Here is a 27,396-nt window from a genome sequence, read left to right on the forward strand (position 1 = left end):
GGTCTGCAGAGAGAAGTCGCTGTGAGCAGGTCAGGACTGCAGGGGCGAGTCACTGTGAGCGGGTCAGGACTGCAGGCGCTAGTCGGTGTGAGCGGGTCAGGACTGCAGGGGCGAGTCACTGTGAGCGGGTCAGGACTGCAGGCGCTAGTCGGTGTGAGTGGGTCAGGACTGCAGGCGCTAGTCGGTGTGAGCGGGTCACGACTGCAGGGGCAGGTCGCTGCGAGTGGGTCAGAACGGAGGGGACAATTCGCTGTCAGCGGGTCAGGATGGATGGGGAAAGTCGCTGTGAGCGGGGCAGGACGGAGGGGGCAAGTTGCTGAGAGCGGGTCAGGACTGGAGGGGGCAATTCGTTGTGAGCATTTCACTGAGGCACTGTATCCCATTTCCATCTGTCAGTGCATCCCATTTCACTCAGTCACTGCATCCCATTTCACTCAGTCACTGCATCCATGCTGCATGGTATATGCTATGTATAAATGTGGCATAAAATCCTGACTTGTATGTTCATTTCCTCTTGTAATAACATGTGGCATCATTAGCATCCTTAATCACTTGCATTTAATCGGAAAGCCTGGTACAAACACCAGATAACATGACAGTCCGAACAGAACGCATTTTCCAATGCTTTAAACATATAGTCATGTGTGTCTCAGTGAATAAAAATCCTCCTCATTTTACCGCAATTAAATCTCATAATAAAGGGAGTATGTCTGAAAGTCGTCTCATCCGAAGGAAACCAGACTTGCTCCAGGAAAGCTGCGAAATATATCAAGAAAAATAGAGATGAAATGATTCTAGAAATTTCTGCAACACAAAGATCAAAGGAAACAATAGTTTGATGAACACACTGTTAAGTGTTGCACTTACACATCACATTTTGGAAAACAAACCACACTGATTTTCTACTTTATAAAAAAAAAATTGTTCCAAGTCTTCATTATGCAGCACTGCAGTGAACTGAAAAGGTGTAGAATTTTAACATGCATAGAAAGTATGTGCACAAGTCAAAGCAAACAAAAAAAAGCCACTTCTGTCCTAAAAAGACAATATTATATGACAAAAAGGCAGGGAAGTTTGAGAACACAGCATCATGCTTCCTGCAGAGATAGAGTTTTGCCTGCGTCATAGGGCCGATCAGGGATGGCAAAGGGAACTTGTGTGTGGAGCCTGAGGAGGTAGGGGAAGCCCTAAATGAGTTTTTTGCTTCTGTCTTTACGAAAGAAACCAACTTTGTAGTGAATGAAACCTTTGAAGAGCAGGTGTGCATGCTGGAATGGATAGAGATGGACGAAGCTGATGTGCTGAAAATTTTGTCAAACATTAAGATTGACAAGTCGCCAGGCCCGGATCAGATTTGTCCTCGGCTGCTTTGGGAAGCGAGAAATGCAATTGCTTCGCCACTTGCGAAGATCTTTGCATCCTCGCTCTCCACTGGAGTCGTACCTGAGGACTGGAGAGAGGCAAATATAATTCGTCTCTTCAAGAAAGGAAATAGGGAAATCCCTGGCAATTATAGACCGGTAAGTCTCACGTCTGTCGTCTGCAAGTTGCTAGAAAGGATTCTGAGGGATAAGATTTATGACCATCTGGAAGAGCATGGCTTGATCAAATACAGTCAACACGGCTTTGTGAGGGGTAGGTCATGCCTTACAAACCTTATCGAGGTTTTGAGGATGTGACTAGAAAAGTTGATGAGGGTCGAGCTGTGGATGTGGTGTATATGGACTTCAGTAAGGCATTTGATAAGGTTCCCCATGGTAGGCTCATTCAGAAGGTCAGGAGGAATGGGATACAGGGGAACTTAGCTGCTTGGATACAGAATTGGCTGGCCAACAGAAGACAGCGAGTGGTAGTAGAAGGAAAATATTCTGCCTGGAAGTCAGTGGTGAGTGGAGTTCCACAGGGCTCTGTCCTTGGGCCTCTACTGTTTGTAATTTTTATTAATGACTTGGACGAGGGAATTGAAGGATGGGTCAGCAAGTTTGCAGATGACACAAAGGTCGGAGGTGTCGTTGACAGTGTAGAGGGCTGCTGTAGGCTGCAGCGGGACATTGCCAGGATGCAGAGATGGGCTGAGAGGTGGCAGATGGAGTTCAACCTGGATAAATGCGAGGTGATGCATTTTGGAAGGTCGAATTTGAAAGCTGAGTACAGGATTAAGGATAGGATTCTTGGCAGCGTGGGGGAACAGAGGGATCTTGGTGTGCAGATACATAGATCCCTTAAAATGGCCCCCCAAGTGGACAGGGTTGTTAAGAAAGCATATGGTGTTTTGGCTTTCACTAACAGGGGGATTGAGTTGAAGAGTCGTGAGATCTTGTTGCAGCTATATAAAACTTTGGTTAGACCGCACTTGGAATACTGCGTCCAGTTCTGGGCGCCCTATTATAGGAAAGATGTGGATGCTTTGGAGAGGGTTCAGAGGTGGTTTACCAGGATGCTGCCTGGACTGGAGGGCTTATCTTATGAAGAGAGGTTGACTGAGCTCGGTCTCTTTTCATTGGAGAAAAGGAGGAGGAGAGGGGACCTAATTGAGATATACAAGATAATGAGAGGCATAGATAGAGTTGATAGCCAGAGACTATTTCCCAGGGCAGAAATGGCTAGCACGAAGGGTCATAGTTTTAAGCTGGTTGGTGGAAAGTAGAGAGGGGATGTCAGAGGCAGGTTCTTTACGCAGAGAGTTGTGAGAGCATGGAATGCGTTGCCAGCAGCAGTTGTGGAAGCAAGGTCATTGGGGTCATTTAAGAGACTGCTGGACATGTATATGGTCACAGAAATTTGAGGGTGCATACATGAGGATCAATGGTCGGCACAACATTGTGGGCTGATGGGCCTTTTCTGTGCTGTACTGTTCTATGTTCTATGTTCTAACTGTGGGCACTGTAAATCAGCAACAAAAGCAGAAGTTGCTGGAAAAGCTCAGCAGGTCTGGCAGCATCAGTGAAGAGTGAGATCTGAGGAAGGGTCACAGGACGCGAAACATTAACTCTGACATTGTCTATGTCATAGTGAGTTATGTCTATTGCTTCAGCAAAATCCAACCAACTCTGAATGAAAATCAATGCTTAAGAAATATCCAAAACATCCGCTGTCCCCGTTGTGGCTTCCTCCACATTGGGGAAACGATGCAGAGGCTTGGGGACCACTTTTCAGAACACCTACGCTCAGTTTGCAATAAACAACTGCACCTCCCAGTCACGAACCATTTCAACTCCCCCTCCCATTCCTGAGAGGACATGTCCAACCTGGACCTCCTGCAGTGCCATAATGACGCCACCCGAAGGTTGCAGGAACAGCAACTCATATTCTGCTTGGGAACCCTGCAGCCCAATGGTATCAGTGTGGATTTCACAAGCTTCCAAATCTCCTGTCCTCCCACTGCATCCCAAAACCAGCCCAGCTCGTCCCTGCCTCCCTAACCTATTCTTCCTCTCACCCATCCCCCCTCCCACCTCATGCCGCACCCCTATTTCCCCTCATCCCGCTCCCTTGACCTGTCCGGCCTCCCCAGACTGACCTATCCCCTCCCTGCCTCCCTACCCATACTCTCCACTCCACCTATCTTCTCCTCCATCCATCTTCCATCCGCCTCCCCCTCTCTCCCTATTTATTCCAGAACCCGCACCCCCTCCCCATTTTCTGAAGAAGGTTCTCGGCCCGAAACGTCAGCTTTTGTGCTCCTGAGATGCTGCTTGGCCTGCTGTCTTCATCCAGTTCCACACGGTGTTATCTCGCGTTCTCCAGCATCTGCAGTTCCCATTATCTCTCCAAAACAAAGGCTGCTGTCTTTCAAAACCCAATCCTCAGATTTTGCAGATAGTCCTTACCCTGAAAAAATACCAAATATGTATAAACAGGAAAACTGGAGGTGAAACCATTCAAAAAATTTTCATTGGCACAACAAATGTTCCAACTGTAAAAGCAGGTTAAGCACCTGTATATAAGGAAACTTTAAACAGACACTTACAGCCAACAAATGTGAGAAATTTCCATTTCTTGCTGGATTACCAATTTTGCTGTTGGGAAAATAGGCCTCGGCTTAGCAATGTAAATTCAAACAAGATAGCCCCCTCTCAGAACTCAACACTCAGTCGTAGAGTTCTGTTTTCACAGGTTGGCGTATAATAGCATCAAGCACAATACACCAAATCTTCTTTGGTACCTTTTCCTTCCATAAAACTGCTTTTAGTAGATGCACACAGAAATCATTTCATACACGTTGAACAGTTGGTAAGTTCAAGAGGCCAGTTCAAGCACTTCGACTTGCATCTGCTTCATCATCAAAACAGAACAAAATAAAGACCCACTCTTTGTAAGTCACATTTTCCATTTTTAGTGACGAGGTGAAGTGCGAGAACTGCTCACTTGATGTTAAAATCTCCTAAATATGTACCTATATATTTCAATTCTGTGAAATATGTGGAATGAGTTCGAGAGAAGGATTAATTTTCTTGTGCTGGGAGAGAGCTGGGACAGATAAAATAGGTTGAATGGCCTCCTCCCATGCTAAAAATGTCCATAACTGTTCTTGGCCCTGCGAAATTGAAGTGGCCATCCTTTCATTATGACTGTGAGACGCAGCATGTTACGATAGATGGTACAATGAAGAAATCCTTTGTTATTAATGAATTTTTCAGCACTAGGCATTCTTCCGAAGTCAAATGTTCGATATGTACCTGTTGCACTGACTTGGTTCCAAACAGTTATAATGTGGAGGTGCTGGTGTTGGACTAGGATAGACAAAGTCAGAGCTCACATGACATCAGGTTATAATCTGACAGGTTTATTTGAAATCACACAAGCTTTGGGAGTGCAGTCCCTTCATCAGGTGCGGTCAGGGAGGTAAACACACAGACACACAATTGATAAGCAGACAGATCAAAACATCATACAACTGGTGTGAGTGGAGTGTCAGATAATAAGTCTTCATCCAGGATGTTTGTTTGTTTGCAGATATTTTGTTGAAGAAACACACAACTTGTCGTTACAGTCAGTGTGGTATCTTATAAATTCTTGCTTTTGAAATAAAGGTTAAAACTCTAAGACAGATTCTGAACACAAGCCTCGAAACTACAAGTCAGAGTCTGACCTGAGATGTCACCTTTTGTACATTCCTGTTGCGCTGCCTGATTATCATGACAACACAGCACTGACATTGACTTTATAAACGCTTTACTTGCCTCTAACACTCTTGGTCACCTGAATAGAGTTATTATCTGACACTCCACTCACGCCAATTCTATGATCTTTTGATCTCTCTGCTTATAAGCTGTGTCTCTCTGTGGTCACCTCACGAACTGCACCTGATGAAGGGGCTGCACTCCAAAAGCTTGTGTGATTTCAAATGAACCTGTTGGACTCTTAGCTGGTGTCATGTGACTTCTGACTTCAAACACTTACAGAATGTGTCTTCAATACTACCGTGACTTGACAATAAGTCAACTTCTTAAAATTTATAAAATGAGAATGTCAAGTGAAGTATGTCTAACCTTGAGCGTTTAAAAAAGGAAATATTACAACCACAGTCCAGTCAGACAGTAAAGACAGAAGGAATGATTGAATCGACTGTGTCTGACACCACACAATTAATCCCCCTGATGGAAGAAAGGTTGGCTGCGTTCTCTTTCTTCAGGAACGTCCAGCTAATACCACCTTACTACTGCTTGTTTTATTCATCTCATGTTCCATCTAATTCCTTGCAGTCTTGGTCAAACCTTCATGTAATTTATTCAAATTTTCAAAGAAATAAATTTAACTTTATATTCCACAATTTTAACATCTCCTTTTAAGGTTTGAACAGTTCAGTTCGTACAGTGCACATCTTGTGTTATTAACTGGAGAACATGGTGGAAAAATCAAGATATATTGACAAGTAAACAAATGGCTAACTTCTGTTTCCTTGTCAGTGATGCCTTTTGAACAGAACATTAAGTTGCGCAACTATGTAGAGATAACAATTTCAAACTGGGAAGACCACTTTGTGGTCCCCACACCAATCTCTATTCACTACCTACTGATTGCATTACTCCGCCTTGGCAACAATGTAATATTACGCTTGTCTCAGCACAACCTTGGCATCTTGTTTATCCCATGATGAACGTCCGACCACACATTCATGCAATCCCTAAAGCTGTCTCTTTACATCTTTTCAATTCTGCCTACCTGTCTCTTGTCTTGGCTCATTAGCAGTGAAACCTTCATCTGGAACTACTTCACTTCTGGACCTGACAATTCCAATGCATTCCCTGTTGGAGTCCCACATTTGCCCATTGAAAACTTGACGTCGTCTAAAACTCCACTGCCCGAGTCTCACCTTGAACCAAATCCTCTTCTCTGTACTTTCTACCTGATTGATACTATTAACAGTAATTCTATTAAATTCTCATTTTGGTTTACAAATCGTTCCTTGGCTATGCCTATCGCTATTTTCGTAATCTCCACCAGTCCAACTATACTTCAGGATATCTGCACTCGTCTAATTATGTCCTCTTGCCCACTCTTGATTTTAAACGGCCCACTACTAGTTGCCAAACATTTAATTGTGTCGGCTTCAAACCCAAGAAGAGACTTCCTACACCTTCAGCGAGCAAACTCACATCCCGAACCTCAACCCGAGCAAAAAATCTTCTCAAAACTCGCTAACTTCCTACACCTCTTAGCCTCTGTACGTTTTCTCTTTTAAGGCACTTTTTAAAACAATCCTCTTTCATCAAGCTCTTGACCGTCAGAACTAACAACTTAATAAGGCTCAGTTGTATTCTGGGATTGTGAATACTCCTTTCAGACGCCTTCAAAGTTTCCCTCCATTAAAGAGATTTTATAAGTGGTTCAAGTCATTGCCAAGCAGAGGGGGATGAATTGGGGAGTTACTTCAAAGAGCTATGATATGCCAAACGACCTCCTTCCACACTGGCCAACTCTGATTCTACAAAAACAAAAATGATTTTCAGACTTGAGAAGATCCCTCAAAAATGTCACATCTAACCAGCTTATGGGCAGAGTCGAGCTGCTGAGATGATAGACCAGGATTTAGGGGTACCAGGAGTGATAATATGCTGAACACAATCAAATTTTGAGGTTGTAGAATGATGTGGTCTTCATCATTTTTGACACTTGGACCATTTTCCTTCCTTTCCACAGAACAAGTCAAATAGCGGCAGCACAATGTTGCATGGCCGCTCAAGCCTGCTCCACCATCGATGATGATTGTGGCTGGTCTTCCACATCAATTAAACTTTTGCTCATATCTCATCCTCTTCTCAAAACATCGATCTATTCACGTGTAGTATCCCTCTCGCTAACTTCATGAGAATTCATTCCAATCACTGAACTCCTAACGCTGACCCACCCCAGGTCAAAAAATTCAGCTGAGATCAGGAACTGATCTCGCCTGTATGGCTGAGCTGGCTTTTAAAAAGTTTGCCGGTGAGAGAGTCCCAGTGAGAAACATTCATTAAAAAAAATAATTGCATGGATTGCTCTCCAATCCTAAACTCTATTCAAATTCAGTTGGTTTGTGATGCAGAGTGATGCCCTGCAGAGAGGGCTCAATTGCCATACCAGTGAGCTGACCACAAAGGGTCTTCGCCTCAACCGCTCTACTTGACTGAGGCGTGGTGATCTTCAGGTTAAATCATAACCAGTTGTCTCTCTCTAAGGAGTCGCCAAATGGCGTGCTAAGACTTTACCTTTAACCCTGATAACATGGCAACAAGCAGATAACTCAGCTGATGTCACTGACTAATAGAATCCTCAATTATACTGATATTCATGTTGTGATATCATCAGAAGGCATGCTCAACTAACTTTTAATTTGCAAATTCAGTTAACAACCATTCAATCAATATTACTGAATACTCATATTACTGATCGTCTCGATACAACATTCTGGTTACATCTGTTCATAAGTGAAGTGTAATGTAATTGCACTTACTGTGGTTTTATCAATGTGATCCTGCAATGAGTCAATAAGCAGGTCACCCACAGGTTGCCAATCAGTGTGGACCCCCTCAGCTGTTATCACATGAGCCTCAAGATCATCCAGCGCTTTCTGCAGTTCTTGAAGTTTCTCCAACGCCTTTTCCACCTGTTTCTGCCAGTTGCTCGCACGGGTTTTCAATTGCTCCCAATTTTCCTTCACTTCTGTTGACTGTTTGCGGACAGCTTTGGCAATTCTCTGGGCTCTCTCTTCCGGGGTAGGTTCTGGAAATATGAAGTGCAAATAATTTATCAACTGTTCATGATTTTGATCGATAGATTTTCTTTCTGAACCCCTTTCCTTTAAAAGGTCTCTCTGGACTTTCTCCTGAAATTGGGATATATAAGACTGAAGCACATCAATGATAAATTCTGTAATTAGCTAGCAGGTCGTGGAGCCATGAACAGAGAATCACAGAGAACCAATACAAAGCCAAATAAAATTCCGCAGATATTTGAAATTTGTCACTACCAAGGAAGCTTTAAAAAAGGAAAAGGATTAGTGACTAAATGGGTACAATTCTCAACAAAAGATTTGAAAAATCCTTTCAGTGTATCTTTCGTAGCTATGAGACAAACATCCAACACAAACCAACTTTCATCTTTCAGGACTGGCAAGTTAGAATGATAAACCCAAAGTCTACCCTGCATAGTTCGCTCTAGAACTCACTTAATGAGGTTGTTAAGAGACGGAGAGATAACAAAGTGTGCAGCTGGATGAACACAGCAGGCCAAGCAGCATCTGAGGAGCACAAAAGCTGACATGTTGGGCCGAGACCTTTCATCAGAAAAGGGGGACGGGAGAGAGTTCTGAAATAAATAGTGAGAGAGGGGGAGGCGGATCAAAGATGGATAGAGGAGAAGATAGGTGGAGAGGAGACAGACAAGTTAAAGAGGTGGGGATGGAGCCAGCAGAGGTGAATGTAGGTGGGGAGGTAGGGAGGGGAGAGGTCAGTCCGGGGAGGACGAACAGGTCTCCGGGGCGGGAAGAGGTTAGGAGGCAGGAAATGGGGGTGGGGTTTGAGGTGGCAGGATGGGATAGGTGGGCTGGTTTTGGGATGCGGGAAGGGGAGGGGTGATTTTGAAGCTTGTGAAGTCCACATTGATACCATGGAGTGCAGGGTTCCCAAGCGCAATATGAGGTGCTGCTCCTGCAACCTTCAGGTGGCATCGTTGTGGCACTGCAGGAGGCCCAGGATGGACATGTTACCTGAGGATTGGTAGGGAGAGTCGAAACAGTTCACGACTGGGAGGTGCAGTTCTTTAGTGCAAACTGAGCACAGGCGAAGCGGTCCCCAAACCTGTTTGGTTTCCCCGATGTAGAGGGGGCCACAATGGCAACAGTGGATACAGTCTACCACATTAGCAGATGTGCAGGTAAACATCTGTTTGCTGAGGAAATTCTTCCTGGGGCCTGGGATGTGGGGGGAGGTATCGGGACCAGTGAATTTTAAACGTTTTGATGACAACATTTATGGATATGCAGGGAAAAGTGCTGGGTGTCGGGAGTGCTAGAGGGGAGTGTGGAGCGGATAAGGGGGTCACCTAAGGGTGGTGGGAAAAACGTCTTTGGTGGTGGGGTCGGATTGCGGATGGCAGAAGGGTCGGAGGACGACGCACTGAATCCAGATGTTGGTGGGGTGGTACGTGAGGGCGACGAGGACACTGTTTTGGTAGTTATTATGGGGTGCGGGTGAGAGGGATGAGTTGTGGGAAACGCGGGTGACACGGTCGAGGGTGTTTTTGACCACTGAGGAGGGGTAAGTTCCGGTCCTTGAACAACCCTCAACAGTTTCTCTTTCAATTCCTCCCACTTCCTACAGACAAAGAGGGTGGCCAGGGTAGCCAAATGGGCCCAAGCTATGCCTGCCTCTTTGTAGGTTACATGGAACGCTCCCTCTTCCGTACCTACACTGGCCCTCAACCCCACCTCTTCCTCCGTTACATTGATGACTGTATCGGCACCGCCTTGTGTTCCCACAAGGGGCTCGAGCAGTTCATCTACTTCACCAACACCTTCCTCCCGAACTTGAAGTTAACCTGGACAATCTCTGATACCTCTCTCTCCAACCTGGACCACTCTATTTCCAACCACTGAGAAACAAATATCTATTTCAACTCCACCAATTCCCACAGCTACCAAGATTACACCTCCTCCCACCATATTCCTGCAACAATTCATCCCCTATTCCCCATTCCTTTGCCTCTGCATCTGCACTCACAGGATGAGGTATTCTATTCCCGTATATCTCAGATGTCCTCATTTTTCAAGGACCACAACTTGCCCCGCTCTGTGGTTGATAACGCCCTCGACCGTGTCTCCAGCATTTCCTGCAACAAATCCCTCTCACCCCACCCCGCAACAACAACCAAAACAAAGTCTCCCTCGTCCTAACGTACCACCCCACCAACCTCCGGATACAATGCAGCATCCTTCGAAACTTTCAGATTCTCTGGGAGGCTACGGAGGTGGTGACGGAGCCTTTGGCCTTGATCTTTGAATCCTCATTGTCTACAGGTTTAGTACCAGAAGGCTGGAGGGTTGCAAATGTTGTGCCCTTGTTCAAAGAGGGCAGTAGAGATGACCCAGGTAATTATAAACCCAGTGAGCCTTCCGTCTGTTGCAGGAAAAGTTTTGGAAAGGATTATAAGAGATAGGATTTATAGTCATCGAGCAAGCACCAATTTGATGGGAGATAGTCGACATGGATTTGTCAAGGGCAGGTCGTGTCTCACAAGCCTCATTGAGTAATTTTGGAAGGTGACCAAGCACGTGGATGAGGGTCGGGCAGTTGACGTGGTGGACATGGACTTCAGTAAAGCCTTCGATAAGGTTCCACATGGTAGGCTATTGGAGAAAACATGGAGACATGGGATTGAGGGAGATTTAGCAGGTTGGATTAGAAACTGGCTTTGGCTAAGGCGGCAACCATTGGTGTTTGATAGAAAATATTCAGCCTGGAGTCTGGTGACTTCTGGTTTGTCTCAAGGATCTGTTTTGGGACCACTGCTGTTTGTCATTTTAATAAATGACTTGGACGGAGGCATTGGTAGATCGGTTAGTAAGTTTGCAGATGACACTCAAGTCGGTGGAGTGGTGGACAATGTGGAAGAATGTTGCAGGTGACAGGTAGACTTGGATGAACTGCAGAATTGGGCAGAAAGGTGGCAGATGGAGTTCAATGCGGATAAATGTGAGGTGATTCACTTTGGGATGAATAATAGGAAGGCAGAATATTGGGTCAATGGAAAGATTCTTGGTAGTGTTGCTGTGCAGAGGGTGTCCATCTATGTCGATCCCTGAAAATTGCCATCCAGGTTGATAGTGCTGTGAAGGCGGCTTCCGGTGTTTTAGGTTTTATTGGCAGTGGGATTGAGATCCAGAGCAACTGTCCAAAAAACTGGTGCGGTCTCATTTGGAATATTGCGTACAGTTCTGGTCGCCCCATTACAGGAAGGATGTGGAAGCATTGGAAAAGGTGCAGAGGAGATGTTGCCTGGTCCGGAGTGAAGGTCTTCTGAAGAAAGGCTGAGGGACTTGGGTCTGTACTCATTGGAGAGAAGGTGGTTCAGAGGGGATTTAATAGAGACATACAAGATGATCAGTGGATGAGACAGGGTGGACAGTGTGGGTCTTTTTCCGAGGATGATGACGTCAGCTTGTATTCGGGGGCACAGCTTAACAGTGAGGGATAATAGATTTGAGATAGATATCAGAGGCAGGTTCTTTACTCAGAGAGTGGTAAGGATGTGGAACCCCCTGCCTGACAATGCAGTTAGCTCAGCCACATTCGGGGCATTTCAACAGTCCTCGGATAAGCATATGGATGATAATGGGATCGTGTAGGGGGATGGGCTTAGATTAGTTCACTGGTCCATCCACATCATCGCAATGAGCAAAAAAGCACACCATTGTCTCTACTTCACAGGAGGCTAAGGCAATTGCGTGTGCCCACAAGGGCAACTTTCATTGATGTACCACAGAAAGCATCCTATCTGGATGCATATCACAGCACGGTTCCTCCAGCAAAACAATCCCTAATTATTATGGCTCCTGCCTTTCTTCTTCCAGGCAGAATTGGTTCTGCTTTGTCATAACTAATTTGGGAGAAAATCCACGCTCAGTCTAAGTTAATTCTTCCAACAATTCAGATACCATGGAATACTGAGCAATGAGTTGGTGTGTGAGAAAAAGAGAGAGAGAGAGAGGGAGAGGGAGAGGGAGAGAGAGAGAGAGAGAGAGCCAGAGAGGTTGGGGGGTGGGGGAGGAAGAGAGAGCGCGCGAGAGAGAGAGACAGCGCGAGAGAGAGAGACAGCGCGAGAGAGAGAGAGACAGCGCGAGAGAGAGAGACAGCGCGAGAGAGAGAGCGAGAGACAGCGAGCGCGAGACAGAGAGAGAGAGAGCGAGACAGAGAGATGGGCGATGAGGGAGAGAGGGAGAGACAGACAGACAGAATAGGTGACAGAATGTGAGTGTGTGAGCGCCTGCATCAGACAGTGAGAGAGATGTTGCTGAGGTGGAGATAGTTGAGAGTGTCGATCACCAACAATCTCTCCTGGTCCACCCAGATCGTCGCAATGGGCAAAAAAGCACACCAAATGTCTCTATTTCCCCAGCAGGCTAAGGTAATTTGGAGTGTCCGCAAGGTCAACTTTCATTCATGTACCAGAGAAAGCATCCTATCTGGATGCATGTCACAGCATGGTTTGGCAACAGCTCTTCCTAAGATCACAAGAAACTGCAGAGTCATGAACACAGCATAGTCCATCATGCAAACCAGCCTTCCATTCGTTGATTCCACCTCTACTTCCCGCTGCCTCGGGAAAGAAACTGACATAATCAAAGGCCCTTCTCACCCGCCAATTACACTCTCTTCTCCCTTTTTCTGAAGGGAAGATGTAAAAAAAGTTTGTATACATGCGTGAAAAGATTCAAGAACAGCTTCTTCACTGCTGTTATTGGACATCTGAATAGGACACTGAAAAGCTTAAATCTAATTTTGATCTTGCTCTCTGTGCATCTTCTCTGTAGCTGTCACTATGTTCCGTTTCACTCATGCGCCTTGTTTGATATCACCTGTCTATACTGCATGCAGAAGAAAACTTTACACTGTACCTGGGCACATGTGACAATTATGACTCAAATCAAGATAATAAAATGTGAGGCTGGATGAACACAGCAGGCCAAGCAGCATCTCAGGAGCACAAAAGCTGACGTTTCGGGCCAAGACCCTTCATCAGAGATGCTGCTTGGCCTGCTGTGTTCATCCAGCCTCACATTTTATTATCTTGGATTCTCCAGCATCTGCAGCTCCCATTATCTCTGACTCAAATCAAATTGACTGTGTGCAAGAGAGAGGTGAGCATATGATTGTGCTCAAGAGTGCAAAGACAGTGCATGAAAGTGTGTGTGTGCGCACGACAGAATGTGTGTGCCAGTGACTGTGCTTGAGAGTGTGTGAAAGGGAGTTAGCACAAGAAGGGAGTGTTACAGCATGCATGAGGGAGTGAGTGTGTCTGTAAGTGTGAGTGAGCTTGACAGCAAGTGAATTTGCAAACCTAAGTGTGTGAGGGAGAGATTTGTGGTAGTATGTGTGTACTTGAGAGTGAGAGCATTGGCAAAAGATCCTGCAACAGTGCATGCAAGTGTGCCACAGAATGTGTGCAAGACCGTGTACGACTGTGTGACGGTATGGAGTATGAATGAGTGAGAATGTGACAGAGTGTGTTCGTGAGAGACTGTGTTCCTGACTTTTTTTGTGTGTGTGTGTAGTGTGTTTGTGCATGAGGGGCAGAATATGCATGTGCAACATAGTGTGACTGTGAACCTCTGTTGGTGCCTGTGAGTGAAGTGATGGGGGAGAACAGGGAGAGGAGAGATAAAGACAGAGAGAGAGAGAGACAGAGAGAGAGAGAGCGCATGAGAGAGAGAGAGAGAGAGAGCGCATGAGAGAGAGATGAGATGAGGAATTAGAAATGATGGGTGGTCAATACCTGGAGGGAAAAAAGAACAGTGTGTGAGTGTTAAGAGAAGCCGCTGGATGTAATATGGAGGCTATTGTTTTTTTTATTGTACTAAATGAAAAGCAAGTGTCACCTCTCAGTGTTGGGGGACAGGGGATGTGCATTAGAGAAGGAGATATCGTCAGCCTTGTCAGAGACAGCAGACAAGTTGCAAATGCATAGAAACTGACATTAAAGCTTTCTTATCAATGTGTAAAGAGGTGAGACAAATCTGACGAGTCAATATTGTACCTTTGCGCTCAGTAAAATCATGGAATCATGAATCAGAGAACCCTTACAGTGTGGAAACAGGTCGGTCAGCCCAACATGTCCACACTGCCCCTCACAGCATCCCACCCAGACCCATCCACCTATAACTCACCTAACCTACACATCACTGAACACCGTGGGAAATTTAGCACGGCCAATCCACCGACCTTGCACATCTTTTGACTGTGGGAGCAAACTCGAGCACCCGGAGAAAACCCATGCAGGCACATAGAGAATGTGCAAACTCCACACAGAAAGTCACCAAAGGGTGGAATTGAGACAGTGGTGTTAACCAGAGCCACTGTGCTCTATATTATGCGAATTCAGCTGCAAGCATTTTTTTTTAAAGAAGGGAAACTTACCATCGTCACAGGATTAGAGTGGTTTCAATCTTCTATCAGCTTTGAGAACCTTATCCATATCTGCCTTCACAAGGGCAAGGTGATGGTAATGGTGTGAGACCGGTTAGTGTGCAGCAGCTCGCCGTGCAAAACATTAACGGCACTTTCATTGCTTTTTTCCTAGGGGCATAACAGAAAGACAAGAACATGAAAAAATCCTGAAATCTTTCTCCAATTTCAATCTCAAAGGGACCATCCGTTCCTCAAAAGTCATAACCAAACTGAACATGGGCCTCCTGCAGTGCCACAAATGATGCCACCCCAAAGTTGCAGGAACAGCAACTCATATATTCCGCTTGGGAACCCTGCAGCACAATGGACGTGGCTGACAGCTCTGTCAACCACGAATGCAAGGAATGCTCAGTTGAGGAAGAATGCAGACATTTCGGAATCCCTCCAGCAGAAGATGATATCATTAGAACAAATGGATCTGTCTGGACAGTCCTGTTTGTAGATTTTGGGAAGTAAGACTCTATTGTTTGTCATCAAGGATATGGTTGAGTGATCATATTCAGACTGAAGAGACCAAGAATGTGAGGCTGGAGAACGGGTGCAGAACCATGCCTCTCGGAATTCCTGTGCGTGTCTATGCTTGGCTTGGGCTACTACGGTTACCTTGTCGCAGTGTCCTCTGAGAGGCGTGATTCTCCACCCATAATGCAACCAACAAACAGATACAACTGGACCCCCACACACAAACCCATACAGATCAAAACCGGAAATGACAGTACTCATGGTAACAGACTGGACAGTGTCAATTCCAGACAGAGTAGAATAACATCGTTTCATTGGAGGCTGTACCGATGATGTCACCGATTATGGTGACGAAACGTCTGAATGAGAAGAAGCCAGCTCGGCGAGCAAGTCAACAACCTCAATCAGAGAACTGGCTGTTTTGAACTACCTTGTTCAAGAGTTTCAGTTTTGATTTTGAATGTTAAATCTCGCTCCCACATCGGGATGGAGGATTACTGTTAACAGCTGCATTCTAACTAATTCATATCGAATCATTATTGTTTTGACCAGTCTTCGGGTCAGGCTCCCTCGGTGACTGAGTCTCCCAAATTGTTAAGTTCCCTCGTGAAAGACTCCCCTTCTTTACACACCCAACTAGATCTACCTCAGTTGGTATGAATTAAGCTGACTAAAAAGGATCTTTGCCTTGTGGATACCTTCCTATGTTTCAGAAGGAGTCAAGATAACTCAGGGTGACACGGTGACTCAGTAGTTAGTACTGCTACCTCACAGCACCAGGGACCTGAGTTCCATTCCAGCCTCCGATGACTGTCTGTGTGGAGTTTGCACATTCTCCCCTTGTCTGTGTGGGTTTCTGCTGGGTGCTCTGGTTTCCTCCCACAGTCCAGAGATGTGCAGGTTAGGTGGATTGGCAATGCTGAATTACCCACAGTGCCCACGGATGTCTAGGTTAGGTACATTAGCCATGGGAAATGCAGGCTGACAGGGATAGAGTAGGGGAATGGGGATGGGTCTAGGTGGGATGCTCTTTGGAGGGTTGCTGTGGGCTTGTTGAACTGAGTGGCCTGTTTCCACACTGGGGATTCTATAAAACTAGCTTCTCCTGAACTCGTGAGAGAGTGAGTTTTATCAATTGCTAAATGCAAGAAGTCATAAGGCACCACAAATATGCACAAGTTAGAAACAAGAAATTAGCTCAAAAACCATAAAAGTTAAGAGGGATACGGATACTTCAGCCTTTGGATTGTTTGTGAAGAATAGAAAGTGGGATGTTGTGGCCACTAAGTTGGGCGATGCCCGTAATGTTGATATGAATTCAGCAGTTAATTTTGAGATTCTTGTTGAAATTCTTTTGACCTTGTTTCCCTTTTGACATTGCCCAGGTTTGCAGAGCTCAGAGCAAGAGATTTTCTTTTCTTCTTACCTGCAGCATAGAGCGATGAAACGGCTGTCCCAGAGCCGTGACCTCCGCAACTCCTGAGACCACACGAGCACATTCGCCCAGGAATACACACGGACTGATACGAAAGAACTATCGGGATAACAATACTCAGCGTGCTACTGGAAAAGACAGCATGTACAAACAGAAAACAGCTGTAAATAGTGTCAAGAGGTGAAATCAAGTGATAAAGCTAAATTCATGGCTCTTTGCTTGCGTGCTCATTGTATTCAGAACAAAATCAACAAATTAATAGCACATTTCTAGGTTGACGGGCATGATTTTATAGCTATTACAAAGACATGGTTACAAGGAGATCAACACTGGAGCTAAGTGCGCAGGGCTATACGGCATTCCAAAAAGACAGGCAGGAGGGAAAGTGACTGTAAGCAAAGAAATTAGTATGAGAGCAAGAAACGATCTTGGATCGGAAGATCTAGAAACCAATTTTATTTATTTGTTAATGGGAGGAGGACATCCCGAGCTACGCAGTGTTTATTGTCCATCCCTAATTGCCCAGGGGACAGTTCAAAGTCAATCATATTGCTGTGGGTCTGCAGTCACATGTAGGCCAGATCATGTAAGGGTGGCAGTTTCCTTCCCGAAAGCACATCAGTGAACCAGGTGAGTTTTTCTGACATTTGGCAATGAATTCATGGTCATCATTATATTCTTAATTCATGATTTTCTTTTATATTGAATTCAAATTCCACCATCTGCTGTGCTGGGATTTGAACACAGGTCCCCAGAATGTTATCTCAGTCTCTGAATTAACAGTCCAGCAATAATACCTCTCGGCCATTTCCTCCCCCATCGTGGAACAAGAAAGCCTGTAGCTGACTCCCACTTGGGAAAAACAGTGAAGCAGGAGCTTCTTAAATGGGCGATCGCATCTCCTTACATTTTAAGACAGCCATGGATAATCAGGACCTTGTGGGAAGGGACGAAATTGGGGGAGGGAAAATTACATCAGTGTTAGGTAGGAGCTGAGCAGTATTAATTGGGAGGAGCTTTTATTGAACAAGTCAACATTTGATACGTGGGAGTTATTTAAAGACCTACTGATCAGCGTTCAGAACTGGCCTATTCCAGGGAAGGAGGAATGACAAGGATGGCAATCTAAGGACATACGGACATAAGAAATAAAACAGGAGTAGGCCATCTGTCTCTACCAGCTCGTTCCGCTGATCTTTTTTGCGGACTCAGCTCCACTTACCCTCCCATTCACCATAACCCTCAATTCCTTTCCTGTTCAAAGATCTATCTGTTTTGGCTTTCAAAACATTCAACAAGGGAACCTCAACTGTTTCAGTGGGCAGAGAATTCCACAGATTCACAACCCTTTGGATAAAGAAGCTCATCCTCAACTCAGTTTTAAATCTGATCACACTTATTTTGAGGCTGTGCCCCCAAGTTGGAATTTCGCCCATCAGTGGAAACAATTTCCGATACATTTGTTTCATAATTTTAAAAGTTTCTTTTAGATCACCCCTCATTCTTCTAAATTCCAGTGACTGCAATCGGAGTCTACTCAATCTCTCCCCATACAGCAACATTTTTAATTCTGGAATCAACCTCGTGAACCTCCTTCGCACCCACTCCAGTGCCAGTACATCCTTTCTCAAGTGAGGAGACTAAAACTGTACAAACTACTCCACACCAAGCCTCACCAGCACCCTATACAACTGTATACACCCATTTCCAAAAGTCACTGCATCCCATTTCCCTCAATCACTGCATCCCATTTCCCTCAGTCAGTGCATCCCATTTCACTCAGTCAGTGCATCCCATTTGTATCAGACACTGCATTCAATCTCCATCAGTCACTGCACCTCACTTCACTCATTCACTGCATCCCACTTCACACAATCATTGCAGCTCACTTCACTCATTCACTGCATCCCATTTCCCACAGTCACTGCATCCCATTTCCCACAGTCACTGCATCCCATTTCACGCAGACACTGCATCCCATTTCACGCAGACACTGCATCCCATTTCACGCAGACACTGCATCCCATTTCACGCAGACACTGCATCCCATTTCACGCAGACACTGCATCCCATTTCACGCAGACACTGCATCCCATGTCACGCAGACACTGCATCACATGTCACGCAGACACTGCATCACATGTCACGCAGTCACTGCATCACATTTCACGCAGTCACTGCATCACACTTCACGCAGTCACGGCATCACACTTCACGGAGTCACTGCATCCTATTTCACGCAGTCACTGCATCCCATTTCACACAGTCACTGCATCCCGTTTCTCATCTGACGCTTCATTCAAGTTCCGTCAGGTACTGCATCCTATTTCACTCAGCCACTGCATCCCATTTCACTCAGCCACTGCATCCCACATCACTCAGCCACTGCATCCCACATGACTCAGCCACTGCATCCCACATGACTCAGCCACTGCATCCCACATGACTCAGCCACTGCATCCCATTTCACTCAATCACTGCCTCCCATTTTCCTCAGTCACTGCAACCCATTTCCCACAGTCACTGCGTCTCCTTTCCCTCAGTCACCGCATCCCATTTCACTCAGTCAGCGCATCCCATTTCGCTCAGTCACTGAATCCCATTTAACTGAGACAGTGAATCTCATTGAACTGAGACGGTGCATCCCATTACCCTCAGTCACAGCATTCCATTTCCCACAGTCACTTCATCTCCTTTCCCTCAGTCAATGCATCTCCTTTCCCTCAGTCAATGCATCTCATTTCCCTCAGTCAATGCATCTCATTTCCCTCAGTCACTGCATCTCCTTTCCCCAAGTCACTGCATCCCATCTCCACGGTCACTTGCACCCATTTCATTCAATCACTGCCTCCCATTTCCATCACTCACTGCATCCCATTTCCCTCAGTCACTGCATCTCATTTCCCTCAGTCACTGCATCTCATTTCCCTCAGTCACTGCATCCCATTTCCATCAGTCACTGCATCCCATGACCGTCGGTCCCTGAATCCCATTTCACTCAGTCACTGCATCCCATTTCACTCAGTCACTGTATCACATTTCACTCAGTGACTGTATCCCATTTCACTCAATCACTGCCTCCCATTTTCCTCAGTCACTGCATCTCCTTTCCCTCAGTCACAGCATCCCATTTCACTCAGTCAGCGCATCCCATTTCCCTCAGTCACTGCATCCCATTTCACTCAGCCACTGCTTCCCATTTCACTCAGCCACTGCATCCCATTTCACTCAGTCACAGCATTCCGTTTGACTCAGTCACTAGATGCTATTTAACGGAGACACTGAATCCTATTCAACTGAGACAGTGCATCCTATTTCACTCAGTCACTGCGTCCCATTACCCTCAGTCACTGCATCCCATTTCACTCAGTCACTGCATCCCATTTAACTGAGACAGTGAATCTCATTGAACTGAGACAGTGCATCCCATTTCCCTCAGTCACAGCATCTCCTTCAACTCAGTCACAAAATCCCCTTTCACTCATTCACAGCTTCCCATTTCACTCATTCACAGCTTCCCATTTCACTCAGTCACTGCAACCAATTTCCCTCAGTCACTGCAACCCATTTCAAAGAGTCACTGCACCCCATGTCACTCAGTCACTGCAGCCCATTTCACTAATTCACAGCTTCCCATTTCACTCATTCACAGCTTCCCATTTCCCTCAGTCACAGCTTCCCATTTCCCTCAGTCACTGCTTCCCATTTCCCTCAGTCACTGCTTCCCATTTCCCTCAGCCAGTGCATCCCATTTCACTCACCCAGTGCATCCAATTTCCCTACATCAGTGCATCTCATTTCCCTCAGTCACTGCATCTCATTTCATTCAGTCACTGCATCCCATTTCCATCAGTCACGGCATCCCATTTCACTCATTCACAGCTTCCCATTTCACTCAGTCACTGCATGCCATTTCCCACAGTGATGGCATCTCCTTTCCATCAGTCAACGCATCACAGTTCCCTCAGTCACTGCATCCCATTTCACTCAGTGACTGCATCCCATTTCACTCAGTGACTGCATCCCATTTCACTCAGTGACTGCATCCCATTTCACTCAATCACTGCCTCCCATTTCCCTCAGTCACTGCATCCCATTTCACTCAGCCACTGCATCCCATTTCAATCAGCCACTGCTTCCCATTTCACTCAGCCACTGCTTCCCATTTCACTCAGTCAGCGCATCCCATTTCCCTCAGTCACTGCATCCCATTTCACTCAGCCACTGCATCCCATTACAATCAGCCACTGCATCCCATTTCACTCAGTCAACGCATCACATTTCACTCAGTCACTGCATCCCATTTCATTCAGTCACAGAATCCATTTCCCCACAGTCTCCGCATCAGATTTCAGAGAGACACGGTGTCCCATTTCACTTAGCCACTGCAACCCGTTACCCTCAGTCACAGCATCCCGTTTCCACAGTCACTGCATCTCCTTTCCCCAGGTCACTGCATTCCATCTCCATGGTCACTCGTACCCGTTTCATTCAATCACTGCCTCTCATTTCCATCACTCACTTCATCCCATTTCCAAAAGTCACTGCATCCTACTTCCCTCAGTAACTGCATCCCATTTCCCTCAGTCACTGCATCCCATTTCACTCATTCACAGCTTCCCATTTCACTCAGTCACCGCATGCCATTTCCAACAGTGTCGGCATCTCCTTTCCATCAGTCAACGCATCACATTTCACTCAGTCACTGCATCCCATTTCATTCAGTCACTGCATCCATTTCCCCACAGTCTCCGCATCACATTTCACAGAGACACGGCGTCCCATTTCAATTCGCCACTGCAACCCGTTACCCTCAGTCACTGCATCTCCTTTCCCCAAGTCACTGCATCCCATCTCCACGGTCACTTGCACCCATTTCATTCAATCACTGCCTCCCATTTCCATCACTCACTGCATCCCATTTCCCTCAGTCACTGCATCCCATTTCCCTCAGTCACTGCATCCCATTTCCCTCAGTCACTGCATCCCATTTCCCTCAGTCACTGCATCCCATTTCCCTCAGTCACTGCATCCCATTTCCCTCAGTCACTGCATCCCATTTGCATCAGACACAGCATTCAATCTCCATCAGTCACTGCACCTCACTTCACTCATTCACTGCATCCCACTTCACACAGTCATTGCAGCTCATTTCACGCAGTCACTGCATCCCATTTCACTCAGTCACTGCATCCCATTTCACGCAGTCACGGCATCACATTTCACGCAGTCACGGCATCCTATTTCACGCAGTCACGGCATCCTATTTCACGCAGTCACTGCATCCCATTTCACACAGTCACTGCATCCCGTTTCTCATCTGACGCTTCATTCAAGTTCCGTCAGGTACTGCATCCCATTTCACTCAGCCACTGCATCCCATTTCACTCTGCCACTGCATCCCATTTCACTCAGCCACTGCATCCCACATCACTCAGCCACTGCATCCCATTTCACTCAATCACTGCCTCCCATTTTCCTCAGTCACTGCAACCCATTTCCCACAGTCACTGCGTCTCCTTTCCCTCAGTCACCGCATCCCATTTCACTCAGTCAGCGCATCCCATTTCCCTCAGTCACTGTATCCCATTTAACTGAGACAGTGAATCTCATTGAACTAAGACGGTGCATCCCATTACCCTCAGTCACAGCATTCCATTTCCCATAGTCACTTCATCTCCTTTCCCTCAGTCACTTCATCTCCTTTCCCTCAGTCACTGCATGTCATTTCCCTCAGTCACTGCATGTCATTTCCCTCAGTCAATGCATCTCATTTCCCTCAGTCAATGCATCTCATTTCCCTCAGTCAATGCATCTCATTTCCCTCAGTCAATGCATCTCATTTCCCTCAGTCAATGCATCTCATTTCCCTCAGTCAATGCATCTCATTTCCCTCAGTCAATGCATCTCATTTCCCTCAGTCAATGCATCTCATTTCCCTCAGTCAATGCATCTCATTTCCCTCAGTCAATGCATCTCATTTCCCTCAGTCAATGCATCTCATTTCCCTCAGTCAATGCATCTCATTTCCCTCAGTCAATGCATCTCATTTCCCTCAGTCAATGCATCTCATTTCCCTCAGTCACTGCATTCCATTTCACTTAGCCACTGCATCCCATTTCCCTCAGCCACTTCATCCCATTTCCCTCAGTCACTGCATCCCATTTCACTCAGTCACTGCATCCCATTTCCCTCAGTCACTGCATCCCATTTCCCTCAGTCACTGCATCCCATTTCCCTCAGCCACTGCATCCCATTTCCCTCAGCCACTGCATCCCATTTCAATCAGCCACTGCTTCCCATTTCACTCAGCCGCTGCATCCCATTTCACTCAGTCACAGCATTCCATTTGACTCAGTCACTACATGCTATTTAACGGAGACAGTGAATCCTATTCAACTGAGAGAGTGCATCCTATTTCACTCAGTCACTGCGTCCCATTACCCTCAGTCACTGCATCCCATTTCACTCAGGCACTCCCTCCCAAATTCAGTCAGTCACTACCTCCCATTTCACTCAGTCACTGCATCACATTTCACTCAATCACTGCATCCCATTTCCCTCAGTCATTGCATCCCATTTCACTCAGTCACAGCAGCCCCTTTCACTCAGTCACTGCATCCCATTTCCCTCAGTCACTGCCTCCCTTTTCCCAGTGTCACTGCAATCCTTTCCTGCAGTCACTGCAACCCATTTCCCACAGTCACTGCATCGCATTTCACTCAGTCACTGCATCCCATTTAACTGAGACAGTGAATCTCATTGAACTGAGACAGTGCATCCCATTTCCGTCAGTCACAGCATCTCCTTTAACTCAGTCACAAAATCCCCTTTCACTCATTCACAGCTTCCCATTTCACTCATTCACAGCTTCCCATTTCACTCAGTCACTGCAACCCATTTCCCACAGTCACTGTATCCCATTTCACAGAGTCACTGCACCCCATGTCACTCAGTCACTGCAGCCCATTTCACTCATTCACAGCTTCCCATTTCACTCATTCTCAGCTTCCCATTTCACTCATTCACAGCTTCCCATTTCACTCATTCACTGCATCCCATTTCCCTCAGTCACTGCATCCCATTTCCCTCAGTCACTGCATCCCATTTCCTTCAGTGACTGCATCACATTTCCCTCAGTCACTGCATCACATTTCACTCACCCAGTGCATCCAATTTCCCGACATCAGTGCATCTCATTTCCCTCAGTCACTGCATCTCATTTCATTCAGTCACTGCATCCCATTTCCATCAGTCACGGCATCCCATTTCACTCATTCACAGCTTCCCATTTCACTCAGTCACTGCATGCCACTTCCCACAGTGACGGCATCTCCTTTCCATCAGTCAACGCATCACATTTTACTCAGTCACTGCATCCATTTCCCCACAGTCTCCGCATCACATTTCACAGAGACACGGCTTCCCATTTCACTTAGCCGCCTCAACCCGTTACCCTCAGTCACAGCATCCCGTTTCCACAGTCACTGCATCTCCTTTCCCCAAGTCACTGCATCCCATCTCCACGGTCACTTGCACCCATTTCATTCAATCACTGCCTCCCATTTCCAGCACTCACTGCATCCCGTTTCCAAAAGTCACTGCATCCTATTTCCCTCAGTCACTGCATCCCATTTCCCTCAGTCACTGCATTCCATTTCCCTCAGTAACTGCATCCCATTTCCCTCAGTCACTGCATCCCATTTCCCTCAGTCACTGCATCCCATTTCCCTCAGTCACTGCATCCCATTTCCCTCAGTCACTGCATCCCATTTCCCTCAGTCAGTGCGTCCCATTTCAATCAGTCAGTGCATCCCATTTGCATAAGACACTGCATTCAATCTCCATCAGTCACAGCATCACATTTCACACAGTCACTGCATCCCATTTCCCACAGACACTGCATCCCATTTCACACAGTCACAGCATCACATTTCACACAGTCACAGCATCACATTTCACACAGTCACAGCATCACATTTCACACAGTCACAGCATCACATTTCACACAGTCACTTCATCTGGTTTCCCACAGTCACTGCATCCCATTTCCCACAGTCACTGCATCCCATTTCACGCAGTCACTGCATCCCATTTCACGCAGTCACTGCATCTCATTTCACGCAGTCACGGCATTCAATTTCCATCAGTCACTGCATTCAATTTCCATCAGTCACTGCAATGCATTCCACTCTGTTACTGCATCCCATTTCACTCAGTCATGGTGTCCCATTTCCCTAAGTCACTGCATCCCATTTCACGTAGACACTGCATCCCATTTCACGCAGTCACTGCATCACATTTCACGCAGTCACTGCATCACATTTCACGCAGTCACTGCATCACATTTCACGCAGTCACTGCATCACATTTCACTCAGTCACTGCATCTCCTTTCCATCAGTCACTGCATCTCCTTTCCATCAGTCACTGCATCTCACTTCACTCAGTCACTGCATCCCATTTCCCTCAGTCACTGCGTCCCATTTCACTCAGTCACTGCATCCCATTTCCCTCAGTCACTGCATCCCATTTCTCTCAGTCACTGCATTCCATTCCCAAACAGTCATTGCATCCAATTTCACTCTCTCACTGCATTCAATTTCCATCTGTCACTGCATCCCATTTCCCTCAGTCACGGCATCCCATTTCACTCAGTCACTGCATCCCATTTCCCTCAGTCACTGCATCCCATTTCCCTCAGTCACTGCATCCCATTTCCCTCAGTCACGGCATCCCATTTCACTCAGTCACTGCATCCCATTTCACTCAGTCACTGCATCCCATTTCACTCAGTCACTGCATCCCATATCACTCAGTCACTGCATCTCACTTCACTCCGTCACTGCATCCCATTTCCCACAGTCACTGCATCACATTTCACACAGTCACTTCATCTCGTTTCCCACAGTCACTGCATCCCATTTCCCGCAGTCACTGCATCCCATTTCACGCAGACACTGCATCCCATTTAACGCAGACACAGCATCACATTTCACGCAGTCACTGCATCACACTTCACGCAGTCACGGCATCACATTTCCCTCAGTCACTGCATCACATTTCACTCACCCAGTGCATCCAATTTCCCGACATCAGTGCATCTCATTTCCCTCAGTCACTGCATCTCATTTCATTCAGTCACTGCATCCCATTTCCATCAGTCACGGCATCCCATTTCACTCATTCACAGCTTCCCATTTCACTCAGTCACTGCATGCCACTTCCCACAGTGACGGCATCTCCTTTCCATCAGTCAACGCATCACATTTTACTCAGTCACTGCATCCATTTCCCCACAGTCTCCGCATCACATTTCACAGAGACACAGCTTCCCATTTCACTTAGCCGCCTCAACCCGTTACCCTCAGTCACAGCATCCCGTTTCCACAGTCACTGCATCTCCTTTCCCCAAGTCACTGCATCCCATCTCCACGGTCACTTGCACCCATTTCATTCAATCACTGCCTCCCATTTCCAGCACTCACTGCATCCCGTTTCCAAAAGTCACTGCATCCTATTTCCCTCAGTCACTGCATCCCATTTCCCTCAGTCACTGCATTCCATTTCCCTCAGTAACTGCATCCCATTTCCCTCAGTCACTGCATCCCATTTCCCTCAGTCACTGCATCCCATTTCCCTCAGTCACTGCATCCCATTTCCCTCAGTCACTGCATCCCATTTCCCTCAGTCAGTGCGTCCCATTTCAATCAGTCAGTGCATCCCATTTGCATAAGACACTGCATTCAATCTCCATCAGTCACAGCATCACATTTCACACAGTCACTGCATCCCATTTCCCACAGACACTGCATCCCATTTCACACAGTCACAGCATCACATTTCACACAGTCACAGCATCACATTTCACACAGTCACAGCATCACATTTCACACAGTCACTTCATCTGGTTTCCCACAGTCACTGCATCCCATTTCCCACAGTCACTGCATCCCATTTCACGCAGTCACTGCATCTCATTTCACGCAGTCACTGCATCTCATTTCACGCAGTCACGGCATTCAATTTCCATCAGTCACTGCATTCAATTTCCATCAGTCACTGCAATGCATTCCACTCTGTTACTGCATCCCATTTCACTCAGTCATGGTGTCCCATTTCCCTAAGTCACTGCATCCCATTTCACGTAGACACTGCATCCCATTTCACGCAGTCACTGCATCACATTTCACGCAGTCACTGCATCACATTTCACGCAGTCACTGCATCACATTTCACGCAGTCACTGCATCACATTTCACGCAGTCACTGCATCACATTTCACTCAGTCACTGCATCTCCTTTCCATCAGTCACTGCATCTCCTTTCCATCAGTCACTGCATCTCACTTCACTCAGTCACTGCATCCCATTTCCCTCAGTCACTGTGTCCCATTTCACTCAGTCACTGCATCCCATTTCCCTCAGTCACTGCATCCCATTTCTCTCAGTCACTGCATTCCATTCCCAAACAGTCATTGCATCCAATTTCACTCTCTCACTGCATTCAATTTCCATCTGTCACTGCATCCCATTTCCCTCAGTCACGGCATCCCATTTCACTCAGTCACTGCATCCCATTTCCCTCAGTCACTGCATCCCATTTCCCTCAGTCACTGCATCCCATTTCCCTCAGTCACGGCATCCCATTTCACTCAGTCACTGCATCCCATTTCACTCAGTCACTGCATCCCATTTCACTCAGTCACTGCATCCCATATCACTCAGTCACTGCATCTCACTTCACTCCGTCACTGCATCCCATTTCCCACAGTCACTGCATCACATTTCACACAGTCACTTCATCTCGTTTCCCACAGTCACTGCATCCCATT

The 27,396-nt window shown here is 46.4% G+C and overlaps 1 protein-coding gene across 1 annotated transcript in view; it reads right to left on the reverse strand.

The window, feature by feature from the left end:
- Positions 1-535: 535 nt before the first annotated feature.
- Positions 536-27,396, reverse strand: part of LOC132209345 (utrophin-like) — a 360,974-nt gene continuing 334,113 nt past the window's right edge. Inside the window, exons 2-4 of the mRNA XM_059644469.1 lie at positions 16,555-16,688; positions 7,937-8,205; positions 536-3,831 (exon numbers count right to left, since the gene is read on the reverse strand). Coding sequence (XP_059500452.1) covers positions 3,793-3,831; positions 7,937-8,205; positions 16,555-16,627 — 381 coding nt within the window. The 5' untranslated portion in view covers positions 16,628-16,688 and the 3' untranslated portion in view covers positions 536-3,792. The remainder of the gene's footprint in view (positions 3,832-7,936; positions 8,206-16,554; positions 16,689-27,396) is intronic.

Source organism: Stegostoma tigrinum, unplaced genomic scaffold (assembly GCF_030684315.1).
Source record: "Stegostoma tigrinum isolate sSteTig4 unplaced genomic scaffold, sSteTig4.hap1 scaffold_88, whole genome shotgun sequence".
NCBI classification, from domain to species: domain Eukaryota; kingdom Metazoa; phylum Chordata; class Chondrichthyes; order Orectolobiformes; family Stegostomatidae; genus Stegostoma; species Stegostoma tigrinum.